This window comes from Polypterus senegalus, chromosome 6 (assembly GCF_016835505.1).
Source record: "Polypterus senegalus isolate Bchr_013 chromosome 6, ASM1683550v1, whole genome shotgun sequence".
Classification (NCBI taxonomy): domain Eukaryota; kingdom Metazoa; phylum Chordata; class Cladistia; order Polypteriformes; family Polypteridae; genus Polypterus; species Polypterus senegalus.
In genome coordinates, this window is record NC_053159.1 from 185,140,675 (window position 1) to 185,161,639 (window position 20,965).

The 20,965-nt window shown below is 41.2% G+C and overlaps 1 protein-coding gene across 1 annotated transcript in view; it reads right to left on the reverse strand.

Moving 5' to 3' along the window:
- prkra (protein kinase, interferon-inducible double stranded RNA dependent activator) overlaps positions 1–20,201 on the reverse strand; it is a 33,179-nt gene extending 12,978 nt beyond the window's left edge. Inside the window, exons 1-5 of the mRNA XM_039757718.1 lie at positions 20,113–20,201; positions 19,501–19,670; positions 14,831–14,912; positions 10,925–11,003; positions 6,314–6,431 (exon numbers count right to left, since the gene is read on the reverse strand). Coding sequence (XP_039613652.1) covers positions 6,314–6,431; positions 10,925–11,003; positions 14,831–14,912; positions 19,501–19,670; positions 20,113–20,120 — 457 coding nt within the window. The 5' untranslated portion in view covers positions 20,121–20,201. The remainder of the gene's footprint in view (positions 1–6,313; positions 6,432–10,924; positions 11,004–14,830; positions 14,913–19,500; positions 19,671–20,112) is intronic.
- Between the last annotated feature and the right edge of the window lie 764 nt (positions 20,202–20,965).

Sequence of the window (20,965 nt, forward strand, 5' to 3'; positions counted from 1 at the left end):
TCCATCCATCCATCATCCAAACCACTATATCCTAACTACAGGGTCACGGGGGTCTGTTGGAGCCAATCGCAACCAACACAGGGCGCAAGGTAGGAAACAAACACCGCATGGCATTCATAAACACGGGATAATTTAGGATCGCCAATGTACCTATCCTGCATGTCTATGGACTGTGGGAGGAAACCCACACAGACACAGTGAGCACATGCAAACTCCACGCTGGGAGGACCCAGGAAGCGAACCCGGGTCTCCTAACTGCGAGGCAGCAGCGCTATCCACCGTGTCCCACATTCATTCACATTATTGTAAATCTTAAAAATGGTGCTGCTGCTGCTTTTGCCGCATCTTGGATCCTGTCTTTGAATCCTCATATGCACTCAGTTGTTGTCCATGCCGAGTTTGCACATTCTTCCCGTGTCTGCTTGGGCTTTACAGTGGGCTTGTTAGATTAACTGTCACTCTGTAAACAGGCTTCGTGTGAGTGTGTGCATGAATGGGCCTACCTTGCGGACAAGACGGCTGGGACAGACTCGAGACCACACATGACCTGAATTAGGTTCTGCAGTTTGAGAATAGAGTGTGTTATGGCTCTTAAAGTGAGGTATCAAATAGGTTGCAGGTGGCAAGTATTACGAAATTTACTAGTACTGGTATGGATGGACCAAAACCATTTACAAGATGGAAGGAGAGTGAACGGAGGATTGCCTGCAAGAAATTAAGAGTCACATGGCAAGAACAGATGTTCCAGTGAACAGTCAACCTGGGTTGATTGTGCTTCACTGCTATGCTGGGATTCAGTAAGGAAGCAACAAAAGCTCACAATCCAAATGGTGCACACATTTATGTTGATCATAACAAAGCTTTTGATAAAGGTACCAGATAAGAGGCTTCTAATCAATTCAAAAGACATGGGGAGTTTAAAATGCAGTATGTAAATGGATACAAAGTAGGCTTAAATATAGGAAGCAAAAAGTTACGGTGAAAGTATAAGTTGGGATCAGATGGAGATTGATGCCAGCAAAGGTTGAGAGGGATGGCTGGGGCCCTTAACCAACACTGGAAGGACCAGGAGTGAGAGAGAGCGCGCGTCTTCAGGGAATTATCTCCCCTGGATTACTAGATGGCAGCCACCCCCTGGCTTCCCACAGGGCATCATGGGATTTGGAGATCTTTCACACGGCCCTGCAGGGTGACACCAAGGGGTGGTTCGGGGACTGGGAAGCCCTACTTCGTGGGGCTCTAGCCTTACCCGGAAGTGTTCCTAGGCCAAGCCTTTGAACAACGGATGTACTTCCCGGGATTACTTAAAAGGAGATGCCTGTCACTGCTGTAGGAGCCAGATTCAGGAAGAAGAGGGACAAAGCTTGCTGGAGGAGGAGTGGACGCCGAAAGAGAGAAGAGGAAGAAAAGCATTGTTGTGTTCTGTATTGGTGCTTAATACTGTGCTCTTTGTGTGGGAAACGATTGGGAAGAGTTTCCCACAGCAAAGTAAAAGCCTGTGTTTTGTGCTGAACTTGTGTCTACATCTGTCTGTGTCGGGTTGAGGAGCTGGTGCACCCCCTGCAGGCCATAATTTAAAGTACTGCACATTGGAAGCAAAAATGGGAGATACCTTCATATCAAGATATAATTTTGTTTAAATTTACACTATATATTATATATCAGAATAGAGACCTATGAATCTAAAAATACCCTTCAGACTTAATTTTATTTCAAAACAATTAATGGAGTATTTGTTTTTTTGTTTTAAACAAGATATATTATAATTCTATTTAGACAGTCATGTATATTGCAATTAAAACTAATCAAACAGAGAACAAGTTTACCAAATAAAAAATACGGTTTAAGAATGAAACTGGTCTGGCAGCTGTTGAGAAAGCACACAAATAAAACCAACATGTCACCGCATGAGCAACGTTTTCACGCAACTTGGAATACAAAGTACGTAAGCCAGCCTCAGAGAGCAGTAAAGCTGTCAGGATATGAAGAACACAGCAGCACTAGTTTGGCACAGGGAAATTAAAACACACAAGATGGCATACTGTAGATGGAATAAGCTGCATGTGCAGGGCACGGCCCTGAAGAGCACCACATATGTTAAGTTGATGCTGGCTGTGTACTTCGTATTCCAAGATGTATGAAAACATTACAATGTGCAGACACAGCATCCCCAGCAATGTATGCAAAATGCAAGAATAAGCAGTCTGGTTTCTTCGCTTGTGTAAACTACTATTGTAAAACCATGTTTGTGATTCAATATGTGCAAGTTCTACATACAGTCATATGAAAAGGTTTGGGAACCCCTCTTAATTCTTTGGATTTGTGTTTCTCATTGGCTGAGCTTTCAAAGTATCAACTTCCTTTTAGTATACGACATGCCTTATAGACACAGTAGGATTTCAGCAGTGACATTAAGTTTATTGGATTAACAGAAAATATGCAATATGCATCATAAAATTAGACAGGTGCATAAATGTGGGCACCCCAACAGAGATATGACATCAATACTTAGCCGAGCCTCCTTTGAACCTCTCGACGCTGTCCTCCTATAGCCTGTGATGAGTGTCTGGATTCTGGATGGAGGTATTTCTGACCATTCATACAAAATCTCTCCAGATCAGTTAAATATGATGGCTTCCCAGCATGGACAGCCTGCTTCAAACCATCCCATTGATTCGATGATATTCAAGTCAGGAGACTGTGACGGCCATTCCAGAACATTGTACTTCTCCCTCTGCATGAATACCTTTGTAGATTTCCAACTGTGTTTTGGGTCATTGTCTTGTTGAAATATCCAACCCCTGCGTAACTTCAACTTTGTGACTGATGCTTGAACATTATCCTGAAGAATTTGTTGATATCTGGTTGAATTCATGTGACCCTCGACTTTAACAAGGGCCCCAGTCTCTGAACTAGCCACACAGCATGATGGACCCTCCACCAAATTTGACAGGAGGTAGCAGGCGTTTTTCTTGGAATGCAGTGTTCTTCTTCCGCCATGCAAAGCGCTTTTTGTTTTGACCAAATAACTCCATTTTTGTCTCATCAGTCCAAAGCACTTTGTTCCAAAATTAATCTGACTTGTCTAAATGAGCATTGGCATACAACAAGCGACTCAGTTTGTGGTGGGAGTGCAGAAAGGGCTTCTTTCTCATCACCCTGGCATACTGATGTTCTTTGTGTGCAAATTGAGCTGAATTGTAGAACGATGTCCAGATACACCATCTGCAGCAAGATGTTCTTGCAGGTCTTTGGAGGTGATCTGTAGGTTGTCTGTCACCATTCTCACAATCCTGCCTCTCCATAAGGCGCTCTTGTATTTTCCTTGGCCTGCCAGAAACTGTGCCTGTGGCCTTCCATTTCCCGATTTCATTCCTCAGTTGAAATTGACAGTTTAAACCTCTGAGATGGCTTTTTGTTGCCTTCCCCTAAACCAGGAGACTCAACAATCGTTGTTTTCAGATCTTTGGAGAGTTGCTTTGAGGATCCCATGCTGTCTGTCACTCTTCCGAGGAGAGTCAATGGGAAGTACCTTTTACCTTTTACCACTTAAGCCTTGAACTTCATAGACAAGAGTGTCCAATCATAACGAGCCCATCCAACCAATTTGGTGTTGTAAGTAATCAGCATTGAGCAGTGACAGGCATTCAAAATCAGCAGAATGACAAGGGGACCCACATTTGAGCACAGCCAATTTTTCACATTTGATTTAATTTCATACGACTAAATACTGCTTCACGAAAAATCTTTGTTTGGAAAACACCCCAGTACTCCGATGTTCCTAGGAAATGAAAGACGTACCACTGTTATCTTTTTTGTTGAAAGGAGAGTCAATTATGCAGGCTGAGAGGGGTTCCAATTTCTGTATGTAATTCAATATGCTTAACAGTGTGTATGTGATTCAATACATGTATCAACATTTCAATATAGCCACACTAAAATTTTCTAAAAAGGCACCTTACACATGGCCAAGTACAGTGGAACCTCGGGTCACGACCGTAATTTGTTCCAAAACTCTGGTCGTAACCCGAAGTAATTTTCCCCCCATAGGATTGTATGTATGTAAATACAATTAATCCGTTCTGGAACATATATGAAGATTTTCAAGCAAAAAATAGTTAAATATACTGTAGAATGCACAGTGTAATAGTAAACTAAATGTAAAAACATTGAAGAACACGGAGAAAACTTTGAACAGAGAAAACTAACCTTGCAAGAGTTCACGCTACAGCCTTATGAACCGCTCTCTGTAAACACTTTAATGAGTTTTAAGCAGAGGGGAAAAAAAATGAACATTTGAAAAATCCGTAATTTATACAAAACTAACCATAAACAATCAAGAAAACCAACCTTGCATGAGTCGAGTTCTGGCATGAAGGAAGTAAGGAGTTGCAGTTTAAAGTCTCTCTGCGCGATGAACGTCTGACCGAGAACAATGTACTATACAGGGAGAGACTGAACACGTGCGTAATTCACTAGCGCGTACAAACCGGAAGGGAAACTGGCTTGTTCGTCACCTGAGTATGTGGTCGTGAAAAGATGCAAAAGTTTGGCAAACTTTTTGGTCGCAACCCGATTTGTACGTGTTCCGAGACGTTCGTGACCCGAGGTTCCACTGCACTATATTCCATGTTCACAAAGAAATGCCAAGGTTTACTCTTCATCCATCTCGACAGTTGTATTGCCATCCGTTACATTGTTTTTGAAGGCGAATGCCCACTCTCCACCACGCCACTGCAACACATGCATCACATTGCAATGTGTAATAAAGGCGGCTTTCCTGATGTGCATCATTTTTACCATGGTTTAGCATGAAAATTTCTCCCTGTTGCCTAATTTCAATCAGTGTACCATGCACCACTAAGTGGGGAGTCTGAAATTTAGGAGGAAGGCCTGGGAGTCATATGGCGCTTTTCCACTGCATAGTACGGCACGACACGGTTCAGTTCAGCTCACTTTTGGGGCGTTTTCCACTGGGAACAGTACCTGGTACCTGGTCCTTTTTTTAGTACCACCTCAGCCGAGGTTCCAAGCGCACCGAACCGTTACCAAAACGCGGACGTGTAAACTCTGCTGGTCACTGATTGGCCGGAGAAAATCGCCATTACTGCGTCACTGGCTATTCTTTTCTTTAAAGGTACACACACGCGGAAGTTTGTGTCTCTTCTCTCCATCGCTGGACGCAGTTTGTTGCATAAGTGGATGAATGTTTCTTCAGACATTCGAAAGTTCTCCAGCCACTGAGTGTTTGTAAAACCGAACAATCACATCCCACCACTCTGAAGCACGGTTAAATGTCCAAACAGATGGTCTGTTGCGACTTTTTGCAAAATGTGGAAGATCTGTAATATACAGAATCAGCATTTTAATGTTACACTGGCAGTTAAGTTCATTTTATGCTTTGCAACAGTGATAAAAGTTAGCTAGTGACGTGCTTTTTTTAGATGCTTACCCTTGCGCATCGTCGAGCTAAAGTGTTGTCGTCATCTGCGTGTTGTTGTAAAAGTTCCACGGTGTCACAGCAGTAGAGGCGGCGCAACTATAACGACATCGGAATAATCCCCACTCTAAAGCGGTACTAAACTGCAGTCGAAACGCAAACCGAGCCGAACCAAGGTGAGCTGTACTGAACCGTGCTGTGCCGTACTATGCAGCGGAAAAGCGCCAATAGTGGACTATCATGCTTTTGAATTGAAGACCAGTACCTTCCCCACATTTAAGAAACCCATATTCAATTTAAAAGCATGATCATGTGTGTAGGGACTTCGGTCTGTGAGCTACTTATTTTCCAGAGTTATTTAAGTATCTTAGCAAAAAACACATGCATTTTGCTCATTGTGAGCATACGACTGAATGACTGGATGTGTGGATCATGCATCACGATTAATGTGAGAATTTTCATGAACATTTATGATAACGTTTGTGGTTGTCCAGCACTGGTCACCACTGGCACCTGTGCCACCAGAAACTTTATGTTCATTCTCAAAGAAAATACGTAATAAGTAAAAATTTTTTGCACCTATAACTGCCAGCTACATAAGGTAAGCAACATAGCAGATTTAAAATAAAATAAAAAAAAAAGTTCAATAAAACTAAATTTCAGGTCAGCCTCAAGTGTCCACAGGCGACGGTAAAACCAGGGCTGTGGAGTTAGTTGGTTTGGGTTTGATATTTAGTGCTCATGTGAAACTTGAGCCCAAAACAAAAGCTGGGTTTATATTTTCACTATGGTTTTTTTTTAGTTCTGCATCTCTAATCAAGAAAGAAAAGGTAACCATTTTCATTAGGTGTGAATATAAAATCAATACTATACCAATTTCCTCAAATGATTCCATTCGGCAAGTTACAGAATACTGCCATGTGCCAGCAGGTCCCACCTCTACCGTTGCAGAATAAACTGGAGGCCGCCATCCTTTCTGAACAGCCATTTCCTATGAAAGGAGTCAACACAGTAAGTCATCACATGATGTGATCGTAATAAGCTTGTTAGATGTGTCTTATGCTATAAGGAGGAAATACGGAAAAAAGCAAATACAGGTCTTCCCAAAGTATATTATGAAAAACATACACATTTAGAAAACCACAGGTATGATGGATACATCGCATGCAAAGCTGGTAAACTGCCAGGTAAGCATTTAAAATATTACTTCTGTCGATTTTTCAGGGTAAAAAAAAAAAAAAAAAAAAAGCTTGAAATTATTGTTTTGAATTTAGTTTGCAACTTAAAATACATGTTAAATATTTAGCCTAATTAACTGTTCTACAAATAATACACTACAGACTACATAACAAAGAAGGATCTCAATTAAAGTCTTGAACCCAACTCTGAACCACCCTAACTATGACTGCTAGAGAGTGAGGAGATGAACAAGTTCGCTAAAAACAAGTCCACTTTAAGGTCTGAAAGTGTCTAAATGTTTTTTTATTTATTTATTTTATATACATCTCCACATCTAATTATGCAATTTTTCATTACGCTATAACTTAAGTTTATTACATAGAAAATCACCCAAAAAATCCTGGACCATCGAGAAGTGTGCAAACTGTCGACATGAAGAATCGTCTTTGCGCCAAACTGGAATCGTTCCCGCATAAACCAAAGTCATCCACATGATCTGGACCTGCATAATTAAATAACACACCTATAAGAAAGGTGTGGCACTGTAAAGGGCTTGGGTGGATAAGAACATATTATGTTGAGTGGTTCGAATTTACTCCAGTCAGTTTCATGTTTAAATGTATTAATAACTAGCAAAATACCCGCACTTTGCAGCGGAGAAGTAGTGTGTTAAAGAAGTTATGAAAAAGGAAACATTTTAAAAATAACGTAACATGATTGTCAATGTAATTGTTTTGTCACTGTTATGAGTGTTGATGTCATCAAGGATTGGATTATTATTTCTTTCAATCAGGTTCGTATTTGGAGGATGTGTTGTGTTTAAGTTACATTCCGTGATTGTCAACCGTTGTAAAGATAACAGGTTTCATTCATCGAAGTGTTCACTACCCAAATCGCTACTCGTGAATCTAAGGTGTTTAACAGGCATTCCCGGTATTAAGTTGTGGATTTGCCTGCGAATATTTAGCGATATCGTGTCTATGAACTTAATTTAACCTTTCCAAGTCCTGCAAAGTCAGTTCACGCGAGCCGCTCGGAGTACATGCATCGAAGCTTCTCAGCTGTGCTTGAGCTATCTCACGATGTCCCCGGCTTTATTTAATGTTAGCTCAGACCTGGCATACCAGCAATTTAAACTCTGTTACAAAGTGATCAAAAGTCTCGTTTAAACCTGCGTCTTCTCATTAAACTTGTATCTCACGAATATCGTATTCGTCGTGGGCATGACAAACGCCAGCGGCAGCCTGTCTATGAACTTAACTTAAACTTGCGGTTTACACCGTGCTTTGATTCCGAAGTAGCTGCACTCATGAATATGCTTGTATGCATCACTCGCTTCTATTCTTTTGCTGCCGTCTCAATTGTGTAATGCATTTTTTGAACAGGTTTCATTCATCGAAGTGTTCACTACCCAAATTGGTACGCGTGAATCTAAGATGTTTAACAGGCATTTCCGGTATTAAGTTGTGGATTTGCCTGTGAATATTTTGTGGCAGCATGTCTACGAACGTAATTTAAACTTAAGCTTTACACCTTGCTTTCCTATTGATGTGTACAAAGGCTTGTTCAGTGTCAAGCGAGTTTCCGCAATAGCTGCACTTATGAATATCCTAAGCACAGTCCTTCACCCACAAATATTTACCTTATATGGGCAGGCACTCAATTACGTGGGAGGCGTGATGATGCGGGACGCAAATCCGCCTCAAGTGGCGAGCAAGCTGCAGGCTATGGCTATATATATGGACGAAAGTAGGTTCCAGTTATGATCTTTATTAGTAGAGATCTTGCCACTATTTAAAGGGAGGGTAACTGAAAATATTTTTAAAATCTGTCGCCCTGCATTTACCTTTAGCACCTTTCCTCCAGGGCGGCACGGTGGCGCAGTGGTAGTGCTGCTGCCTCGCAGTTAGGAGACCCGGGTTCACTTCCCAGGTTCTCCCCGTGTCTGCGTGGGTTTCCTCCTACAGTCCAAAGACATGGCGGTTAGGTGGAGTGGCGATTCTAAATTGGCCCTAGCGTGTGCTTGGTGTGTGGGTGTGTTTGTGTGTGTCCTGCGGTGGGTTGGCACACTGCCCGGGATTGGTCCCTGCCTTGTGCCCTGTGTTGGCTGGGATTGGCTCCAGCTGACCCCCCCATGACCCTGTGTTCAGATTTAGCGGGTTGGAAAATGGATGGAAGGACCTTTCCTCAAGATAGAAGTGTGTCTGAACCTCTCTGGACCGGCACTCTCGTAAAACCAGTATCTCAGACTCATTTTTGAGGCCCCTTGCTCGTCTCCTGCCCTGTTTTAGATATCCAATCTTCGAAAGGAGACTAACAGCATGCCTCCTATGACTTTTTACCTACTTGTGCATCTAAAATTCACACTTCCTCTTTCAATCACATCACCAAAGCCAAATTGGCCAATCAGATTGCACAGAGGGACACATAGATCTTAGTGTTACTATACAGTAGTTATGTTCATATGGGCAGTGCAGTAGCAGTGCTGTTGCCTCTCAACTTTGCCTCTCTGAACTTTGTCATTATGGGTTATTGAGTGTAGACCGATTGAGTAAAAAAATTACAAATTTATCCATGTAGAAATGAATCCATAACACAAAGTGTGCAGAGAGTGAAAGGGTGTGAATACTTTTTGAATCCTTTGTAACCAAAAGAAATTCGCTGGGTGATAAGCCCACAGATGTATCTAGATCATGCAGGAACACCTAGGGCCATTAAAGGGAGTGCCTTACTGAAGTTTCCAGCATTTTTACACAACATTTGGGACATGGGAAAGGATTCTCTGGATCTACTTGAATGTAGTACTCCGTCAAAGCAGACTACTACTCCTTCTAGCCATTATAATTATATAATGTTGAGTCATGTGGATGGGTTCTGGTGAGCGCTCAACAGGCAGAAGCTAGTAAGGCCAGAAGTGACAAAGGTGAAACAGGATGTATGGTGAGCATGTGCTCCAAGCACCCAATCTCATAAATACAGCGGTACCACTGATCACGGCCATAATTCGTTCCAAAACTCTGGACACGACCCAATTTGGTCGCGACCCGAACATAATTTCCCCATAAGATTGTATGTAAATACAATGAATCCGTTCCAGATCGTACGAACTGTATGTAAACATTTTTTTTTTTTTTTTTTTTATGAGTTTTAAGCACAGGGAAAAAAAACGAAAGTTTGAAAAATCCTTAATTTATACAAAAACGAACCATAAGCAACCAAGAAAACGAACCTTGCATGAGTCGAGTTCTGGCGTGAAGGAAGCTGGGTGGAGAGGAGGTTACAGTTTTGAGGGAGAGTCCAGCTCTGCAATGGAGGGATGTTCTCCTTCAGACGTTTTATCTAGTGATTTCTTGGGTTTCTGGTGTTTTTAGCTGTTTAGCCAGTGGACCAGACTTCACAAAATAGCGGTCTAATGCGACTTGCCTTTTCCTGCGCATTAACGTTTTTCAGAAATGTGAGACGACATGGTCGTTCATGTTTCACTCTTTTCAATGATTTCTTTCTTTAATTAGATTTCAATTTTCTTCAAACCGTTCTTCTCACCAACACTACCACTCTTCACTTGCTTAGAGGCCATGGTTAATTGCAAAATGAATGCAAAAGCACACGAAACAGAGCACAAATAGTTCACAGCGAATGCACGCATGTCTGACCGAGAACGATGTACATGGAGAGACTAAACACGTGCAGAAATCATTGGCGCGTACGAACCGGAAGGGGAACTGGCCGGCAGCGTTTCTGTTCGCCACCACAGCATGTGGTCATGAACAGATGCAAAAGTTTGGGGAACTTTTTGATCATAAACCGATTTGTACGTGTTCGGAAACATTCGTGACCAGAGGTTCTACTGTAGGTCATTTTTGTGGATTGTAAGGCACTAGCAGCAGGCGGTTTTTTGTCATTTTCTTTATTATTCTGTTACTAGGCAGAAAGGTGGCTCTGACGCTGGGGATCTGCACTGACAATCAGAAGGTCGACGGTTCGAATCCCGTAAATGCCAAAAGGGACTCTGCTCTGTTGGGCCCTTAAGCAAGGCCCTAACCTGCAATTGCTGAGCGCGTTGAGTAGTGAGAAAAGCGCTATATAAATGCAAAGAATTATTATTATTATTGTTATGTTCTTCCTGTTTTACCCATTTCTCTATATTATTGTTAATTAACAAGTAACATTCATTCTTTCGGCAACCCTTGTACTGTTACAGGTTCGGAGTTGCCTTGTGGGTGCACTCGCACTTAATACTAAGACCAAAACAGACAAATGAAATTATAATGAAGAAATCGGAAAAATATACATTTTCAAAAATACCTGGAGAGTTCCAATGATGTTGCCGTGATTGGTTTGTTCTTTAGGAGAATCCGGTCCTTCCAACTTTGGCACCTGAAAACTATTTAAAACAGATTACAAAAGATAAATCGATCACGATGTGCTTCATAAAAATGAATAACATTAAACAGGGGAAAAAAAAAAAAAGACTGCTAGGCTAAATGACGATTCACAGCCCTGCATTTGCTACACAAAGACTGTTTATTTATAATGTTCCAAACTCCTGAAGTGGACATTTTAAAACAGCAACAATACACTAAAATGCAAAGGCCTGTGTGTGTCCTGCCCCTCTGAGCAATCTGATTGGTCAGTTTGACTTTGGGGTGACTGGTCTGTTGGCGGCGACACACCAATCGAAAGCGGGAGTGAGAGACACACAAAGTAGAAGGTACACACTGTTTTAGTTCACTAAAAAACTGTTCCAAGTAAGCAAACCAGGGTTAGATTTTTATATTTAAAATTCTGCAGGTACTATTCTGAAACTATTACAAAGAGCTGAGGATATAAACACCTTGCAGCAGGACACATTGAAATGTCACAAATGTTGTGGCACTTCTATGCTGCTACAGCACAGTAATGAGGATTAGGTGGATAGGACAAATTCTTCCAGAAACACTTAAGTGCAAAATTAAATAAAGGCCCGGTCTGAGTAGGATGATTTGTGATACGTAAAGTTTTTAAAATTCTTTCTTCAAGAAGCAAATGCAGAACCAGACTTTTCAAGTTCCCACACAAACATGGTCTTCACTTGAAAATAAGGAAGCACAGGATACTCCAGTTCTCTTTTTCTTTAAAGATGGTTTCTGAGGCACCTACAGTGCCTCGCTTGCAATTTAATTGTAATTCTGGAAAAACTTGGAAAACAATTTCAAGACAGTTCATTTTTAAAATAAATAAATACTCTCAAAACAATTCAATTCATGCAAAAATGGGCAAAGGCCATCAACTCATTTATGTGATTGGTGTTTAGCACCCCTGTTATGCTACATTTTCTTTATGTCACTATATCTGGACAATACTGTTTTGAGTTTTATTCACATGTGCATGTTAAATTTGGCACACAGGGGCTCAGCAGTTAGAATTGCTAGCCAAGCATTGGATTAAATAGCCAAAGACAACTGGAGGCTTGTATAGTCAGCTTAAACACAGAATAGGGTATTTCTGTCCTCTATCAGCACAAATCTTCTTTCCTTATTGGGAGAATGAGAACCGGCATGTAAGCACTATGATATTTCTGTATTTTGTGGAAGAGGAATTCAGCCCTTGTTTGGAGACGGAGAAGACCAGCAAATGAAGCAGACATTATAAAGGCATGGACAACAGCCAGACCCTTAGAGGCGGAATCGACAAAGCTCGAAGAAAAACCTCCCAGCGTGGTGACGAGAAAATGGCTGACTGTGTTAATCCAGATTTCCCACCTGGATTAAGTCTGTCCATGCGCCTCTCCGTCTGTAACCGCGTTAACCGTCAGTAAATGTAAGCTAAAAGATATTTTTTCTCACGTGATTTTTGTACAGCTGTAATCACGATTGGAGGGATATCGCCTTTTCTGGTATATTACGATATTGTTTAATTATTTAATATGCCACAATTTTAAAAGAACACATTTCCAAGAGAGCTAATGCCTCTTCAAGAAACAACCAGTAAAATATTAAATGCACAGGAAAAATTAAATCATTTTACTGTGAACTGACGTGACACTTGCATTATGTGACAAATGTCAAATAACTACAAAAGGAGTCCAACAACTTGATTTCACTATATAGGCATCAGATCTGGAAACGCTAATTTAATTTAGAGCCAGACAAACACTGCAGCCAGTACAAAATAAAGGACCTCAACCTTGCAGTTGTAATGTCGGAAAAATGCAAAAATGATTTATGAATTTATTTATTTTTAAACAGCAGGTGCAAATATGACAATACCACCCTCATACGCACTGTAAAACAGGCAGACCAGGTTCTTTTAAAAGAAAAGATTTTTGTTTAAACAACCACTGTAAAAGAATTTGGCCCTATGACAGAACGTTTTTAGATGGGTGCAGAACTGGCTCAGACACAGGAAGCAGAGGGTGATGGTGCGAGGAACCTCATCAGAACTGGCCGATGTTAAGAGCGGTGACCAGCAGGGGGCAGTGCTAGGGCTGCTACTTTTTTATTATATATAAATGATTTAGATCAGAATATAAAGAACAAGCTGGTTAAGTTTGCAGACGATACCAAGATGGGTGGATTAGCAGATAATTTGAAATCTGTTATATCATCACAGAAAGACTTGGACAGCAGACTGATTTGTGGCAAATGAAATTTAATGTCAGTAAATGTAAAGAATTACACATAGGACGTAAAAATATTAGGTTTGAATACACAATGGGTGGTCGGAAAATCGAGAGTCCACCTTATGAGAAGGATTTAGGAGTCGTAGTGGACTCTAAGCTATCGACTTCCCCACAGCGTTCAGAAGCCATTAAGAAGGCTAACAGAATGTCAGGTTATATAGCGCCTTGACGTGTGGAGTACAAGTCACAGGAGGTTCTGCTCAAGCTTTATAACACACTGGTGAGGCCTCATCTGGAGTCCCGTGTGCAGTTTTGATCTCCAGACTACAAAAGGACATAAAATCACTTAAGGTCCAGAGAAGAGCGACTAGGCTGATTCAGAGCTACAGGGGATGAGTTATGTGGAAAGATTAAAAGAGCTGAGCCTTTACAGTTTAAGCAAAAGACGATTAAGAGGAGGACATGATTGAAGTGTTTAAAATGATGAAGTGAATTAGTCCAGTGGATCGAGACGGCGACTTTAAAATGAGTTCATCGAGAACACAGGAACAAAGTTGTAAACTTGTTAAGAGTAAATTTCGCACAAACATTAGGAAGTTTTTTCTTTTACACAAAGAACGATACACTTGGAATAAGCGACCAAGTAGTGTGGTAGACAGTAAGACGTTAAGGACTTGCAAAACTCGACTTGATGTTTTCTTGGAAAAAATAAGTGGATAGGACTGGCGAGCTTTGTTGGGCTGAATGGCCTGTTCTCGTCTAGAGTTTTCTTTTTAAAAAAAAAAAAAAAGTGACAGTAATCATAACATCCACACTACCATTTATTTCCCACTTTGTCCAATTCAGGGTCACGGGGATTGATGTTAAGCCTGATGGCATCATATACAAGTCAGTTTACAGTCCCAGAGAGTCCTCAAGCAACTTAACAGAACCATACTTGAGTAGTTTTAGAGAGACACACGTAGAAAACATCATTTCACTCATCATTGTCTCCAAATGTACGTTACACGTAGAAGAACTAGGGGATTTATTCATTCTCCACTGCTTATTTGAAGCTGGGTCACAGGGGCAACAGTCTTGGCAGTGGGGCGCATATGTCCCTTTCCCCAGCCACACTTGTCTCCTCATACTGTGGGATCCCAAGGCGTCCCTAGGCCATCTGGGAGATGTAATCCACCCAACCCCAATAAGCCCAGGGTCTTCCCTGTGGGTCTCTTCACAGCTGGTTGCACCAAGCTGGTTGAATGAGACTTCTGTTTGTGTTGTGGTATTGAGTATTGTAAAATGTTCACCAGCATTGGGATTAAATACAAAAATTCTGCCATTGTGACATCCCTACATGTATACATAGTTTCTGGACTCAGCAGACAAACTGATATATTAAATTAAAATAATAAAAGAGACATGTCCCTTGTATTGTGTTCATTTTAGTCAGCACAACAGCCATCAATTTTCTAAACCTGCTTTATCCTCACCAGGGTCGCAGGAAAAGGGACTACATGTACTGCATAATACATTAAATGGAAGAAAAATAATGCGAGCAAAGAATTGTTTTACTAAGTCTGACACAGCAATGAGTGAAGTGTGAAGTATAAGTAAGTATAACTTACCTAAGTCCAGCTTCGCCTTTTAACATATTTAATGCAGCCTCAGATGCATTGTGTTTTGCAGCCTTTTTACTTGAACCTTGTCCTTCATTTAGAAAAGCAGAGAAAGAACGTATGATTTAAGGAAGTGGAAGGGGGGTCTTAAAAATGTCATTTATCAAGACCTGCTTTCAGTTAGTGGTTTGTCTTTGTTAAAAAGATTTCCTATACAGACAGACATTTTAAACAAGAATATTCCACAAATCAAAAGTGCTCAAAGATAAAAGGCATTCACACCACAATAAAAGTTAGTTATAATATAAACACACACACAGTCATATGAAAAAGTTTGGGAACCCCTCTCAGCCTGCATAATAAGCGACTCACCTTCCAACAAAAAAAGATAACGGTGGTAGGTCTTTCATTTCGATTTTCGATGTTAGGAACATCGGAGAACCCTAACTACAAAGGGGACCGTTTCATTGATGTTAGGTAGAATGCCCAGAGGGGACTGGGTGGTCTCGTGGCCTGGAACCCCTGCAGATTTTATTTTTTCTCTCCAGCCGTCTTGAGCTTTTTTCTTGTTTTTTTCTGTCCACCCTGCACATCGGACCTTACTCTTATTCGATGTTAATTAATGTCTTATTTTAAAATTTCTTATTTTGTCTTTTAAATTTTCTTTTCTTTAGTATGTAGAGCACTTTGAGCTACATTTGTATGAAAATACAAACAAAGATTTTTAGTGACTCAGTATTTAGTTGTATGAAATTAAATCAAATGTGAAAAACTGGCTGTGCACAAATGTGGGTCCCCTTGTCATTGTGCTGATTTGAATGCCTGTCACTGCTCAATGCTGATTACTTGGTTGGATGAGCTCGTTAACCCTTGAACTTCATAGACAGGAGTGTCCAATCACGAGTGGTCAAAGCTATTTAAGGTGGTCCATTGCAAGTATGGTTCCCTTTCTTTGACTCTCCTCTGAAGAGCGACAGGCAGCATGGGATCCTTAAAGCAACTCTCAAAAGATCTGAAAACAAAGATTGTTGAGTCTCCTGGTTTAGGGGAAGGCTACAAAAAGCCATCTCAGAGGTTTAAACTGTCAGTTTCAACTGTAAGGAATGGAATCAGGAAATGGAAGGCCACAGGCACAGTTTCTGGCAGGCCAAGGAAAATACAGGAGTGGCATATGGAGAGGATTGTGAGAATGGTGACAGACAACCCACAGATCACCTCCAAAGACCTGCAAGAACATCTCGCTGCAGATGGTGTATCTTTACATCGTTCTACAATTCAGCTCAATTTACACAAAGAACATCAGTATGGCAGGGTGATGAGAAAGAAGCCCTTTCTGCACTCGCGCCACAAACAGAGTTGCTTGTTGTATCAAATGCTCATTTAGACAAGTCAGATTAATTTTGGAACAAAGTGCTTTGGACTGATGAGACAAAAATGGAGTTATTTGATAAGAACAAAAAGCGCTTTGTATGGTGGAAGAAGAACATCACATTCCAAGATAAACACCTGCTACCTCCTGTCAAATTTGGTGGAGGGTCCATCATGCTATGTGGCTGTGCAGCCAGTTCAGGGACTGGGGCCCTTGTTAAAGTCGAGGGTCAGATGAATTCATCCCAATATCAACAAATTCTTCAGGATAATGTTCAAGAATCAGTCACAAAGTTGAAGTTACACAGGGGTTGGATATTCCAACAAGACGATGACCCAGAACACAGTTCAAAATCTACAAAGGCATTCATGTAGAGGGAGAAGTACAATGTTGTGGAATGGCCGTCACAGTCCCCTGACTTGAATGTCATTGAAAATCTATGGGATGGTTTGAAGCAGGCTGTCCATCAAATTGAACTGAACTGGAGAGATTTTTTATGAAGAATGGTCAGAAATACCTCCATCCACAATCCAGACACTCATCACAGGCTATAGGAGGACAGCGTCTAGAGGATCAAAGGATCAAAAGGAGGCTCAACCAAGTATTGATGTCATTTCTCTGTTGGGGTACCCACATTTATGCACCTGTCTAATTTTATTATGATGCATATTGCATGTTTTCTGTTAATCCAATAAACTTAATGTCACCACTGAAATACTACTGTGTCCATAAGGCATGTCGTATATTAAAAGGAAGTTGCTGATTTGAATGCTCAGCCAATGAGAAACAAAAATCCAAAGAATTACGAGGGGTTCCCAAACTTTTTCATATGACTGTTTGGCATCATTCTTTTCAGAATTTATTGAACTTTAGTGTGATGTTATTAGATTTTCAGATTCTTATTCCCTTTCTCTAAATTATAAACTAAAAAAAAAAAAATAGCAAGAACTCGCGTCCTGCGAGATGAGACTTTGTGCCAAGATTTTAACCACACCCAGGGCCGGAAACACAGACACACACACACACACACACACGGAGAGTCAAATTATGTTAACACTGATGGCACTGCTCTGTACATACTTACGTGTTGAACATGATGGTGAACAGGTTGAGACATTCCTGTAAATCTTGCACATGTGAAGTATGTTTTGTGAATAAATTGTTCTCGCCATTCAAAGTTAACCATTAAACCGCCACATACTCTGGTTAATGCACCCCCAGACGCCAAATACTTTTTTTGTAGCGCTTTTAAGGAAATGTCAGAATTCACCAAGAAAAAGTGAAATTATAATGGAACACGTATTTTTGTTTCGTGCAAAGAGCATCACAATTCCTGCAACGCTGATCATTTTACACCCTGCCAATGAACTGTAAAAACTCTAACAACTTTAACAATCTATTATGATATGTAGAAGGTGCAACTGATGCCAATGATTAAATTCAGTAACTCGCCGACTGTGCCAACTGCACTTGAATTGGCGGCACGCAAGCACACGGAGGCCAACGCTTCTGCTGGCAGGCCAGTCTAGTGCAGCGTCCGAATCCCAGGGACACCCCCAGCTGATTCGCTAGGGGGTGGCCAGTGGTCCTAAGCTGGCTGCTCAACGAAGGTACGGCATGAACGGATCAGCTTCAGCGTGCTGGCAAATTGCACTGGGAACCGAGTATAGCCGGTTCCGGTCATTTAAGGGTTAACAAACTTGACTCACCCTGTGTTTCAAAAATGAAATCTCTCATTCATAGATTTGATTAAAATTTGCAATATCTACATATATATAAAAAAAAACACACACCACCCTTTTAGTTTATTGAGTGTAGATTGAAGGGCAAAGCCTGCAAATTTTCTCATTTAAAATGACATCTACAAGACAATAAAATGTTCAGTACGTGAAGGTGTCCGAATCCTTTCTAAATCCACAGTGTCAAATTCGTTGTTAAGGTTGGCCACTTCATAAAATATTCAACGCGGCGCATACAGCCCATGAGGACCAGGAGTTTTCCACTTTATAAAAGTTAACAGTCGGTGAAGGTGTCTGCATACTTAACTGTTCAAGCAACAGAAAATAAAATTACGAAGTGCTGGAATGCAACAAACAGCAGAACATCAGCACAAGCACCGAGGTGTAGTGGTTAAGACTTTGGGCTTCAAACCCTGGAGGTGGTGAATTCAAATCCCACTACTGACACCACTGTGTGACCCTGAGCAAGTCACGTCACCTGCCTGTGCTCCAATTGGAAAACCAAAAAGAAATGGAACCAGTTGCATCATAAATGTTGTACGTGGTCTTGGATAAAACGCATCAGCAAAATAAGTAAATGTTAAGTACCTGGACGGAAAGAAAGGGTCAGAATGGCACTTTAAAATCGATTCTTACGTCGCCTTTTAAAACAAAGGTCTGCTGGCATGACTCTAAGCACTTGAGAAGGCCATTCCTAAGGCGCCGTTGTCAATAGTTGAGGGTATGACAAGACCGCCAGGATCAGCGGACTGGAGTGCTGTGGGAGGTTACCGAGGTCACCCAGTGCGAGGCCATTTAAACACTAGAGGTTAGCAAAATTAACGTGTGCTCGATCGACAGTTCAACAATTAATTAATTAATGGACAGCTAGCTCTGGACTCCATTTAGGTACACTGGTCTTGAACCACTTTGTTTCCAGTCCGTTTAAACAAATCTTGATCGTTATACACACTCGGCCTCTGTTGTGATGCCGCTCTCTAAATCAATGAGCGGAAGGGGATCAGATGTTGAAGTCTTTGTAACACAATGTCTGTCTGTACTCGTGACTGAACTGTACTTTACGGTTTACATTGTTTAAATAATTATTATTAATAACAACTTCCACTGGCAAGGCTACAAGTTAGCATTTGTTTTTGAAAATCTAAATAAAATAACCGACTATCAAAATGTTATTTAAGTAGTAACCCCCTCCCTTTTTGTTTTCAATTGCGCATGCTCGAGCGTTGACGTTCATGTTTTTCACATTTTCTTTCCTCCTTTGCCGTCCCGTATGGGGTTGGCTTTTGCTATTCGTCTGTGCTGCCAAAATAGATTCAGTAGATTTCATATTTTTACGTCACATTTTTTTTAATCCCGTATCGTATGCCTCTCTCTTTAGCCAACCTCAGCAGCAATCATATACAAACACCAAATTAAACTTTCGATTTGCCCTTAAAAGGGTGCGTTGCAAAGTTCAAGTTTACCGTCCATGGTGCCATTAAATTCTTACTTGCGACAATAAAACTACCCATAAAAAAGTCACAGACACACATAGAGAGAGAGAAGACACACACACCGGTGCGTTTACATACCTGAGCAGGTAACGTCCCCGATCTTGACACTGAAAATAAAATGAGGCAGATGAGCCGGCCCTTCGGTTCTCAGCATCTCAAACACCGGCGGAGTGCCCGATAACGCGCCGTACTCCTGGAGCATCTGGATCGGCGTTTTTCCATCCTGGACAGCCATCGTTCTCTCCAAGCTGCACACAAAAAGTAGACGGCGTTTCATTGCCGATTTTAATGCTCTATACTCAAGGAAAGGTTTCTGTTCCCTTCCTACTTTGGTCGAACTGCGCACATATTTAACTGAAAGCGAAAAAAAGAAAAAAAAAAACACACAAAGGACTGCACAGCTCTTCGTCTTCAGTAAGCATCCAATACGTACACACATAACTGAAATTTATATTTATACCTCACTGCACCGGAGACTCCCGACAATAAACATTACATTGGAATTAAAATGGCATCAAAAACGCCAGGAGAAAAGGCATGGAGCAAAATGAGGGGGTCACCTCACCTGACCTGTGACACATCACTTTCTTTACTCAGTTAGGGTTAAAACGTGTCATCACAGAGACGTATGTAAAATAGCAAAAGTAAAACGTTGCTTTAACCGGAGCCAGCCGCAACTTTAACACTCACCACGCCATCAGAAAAACTCCTTCGCCTCCGAGTCAAAGCGAGCGCCAACTTAAACCACTGCACACAAACTTCCTGTTCGCAATCCGTGTGGGCGGGGAGAAGTAAATCTGCACCAATAAGTAGAGCGGCTTCTGGGCAACTTCCGGTTCTCCAGGGCACACCGCGGGTGAATCGTATGTCAATCTTCTTCATTCAACCAATCGTTTTCATGCCGACGTTTCGAGGGGATGATCCGTTTCATTGCATGTCACTGCTTTCAGAAGCATTCGAGGAAAGTCAAGTTCAAATAGTGGAGGCGAAACGGCGGGGCTAAGTAGGTTATTTTCTTTCACTGTCCATAAACCGTATTTCAGTTTGCCCCACGCAATGACCTGATTGACAGAGTGACCTCAGCTAGTGACCAGCTCCCCGTCACTCTGAACCTCTATTCTGACATTTTGATCGACGTTATGAATCTGTCCTTCCATTGAAAACTAATAAATAAAAGTATTATGGAAAAAGATGATCCGCTGTGGCAACCCCTAACGGGAGCAGCCGAAAGAAGAAGATGATTCATTTTGCTAAATATATCTACCATAATAAAACGTCAAGTGTCTGGTGTATGGGTATCTGCAAATCCATCATGTTATTACGTCTTTGTTATCCAGCACTGGACATTAGCTTTGCATTTAAGATTCCTCTAACAAATGGCATATAACAGATGCACCATCGGTTGGAATGACAACTGCAATGCATTCTGATACTACACATGCTCGTGTTGCACCAACTGTTGGAATGACAAATGCAATGCATTTTATTACTACATGCATTAGACAAAACAAAACATTTCAATAGATGGTACACTGCAAACATT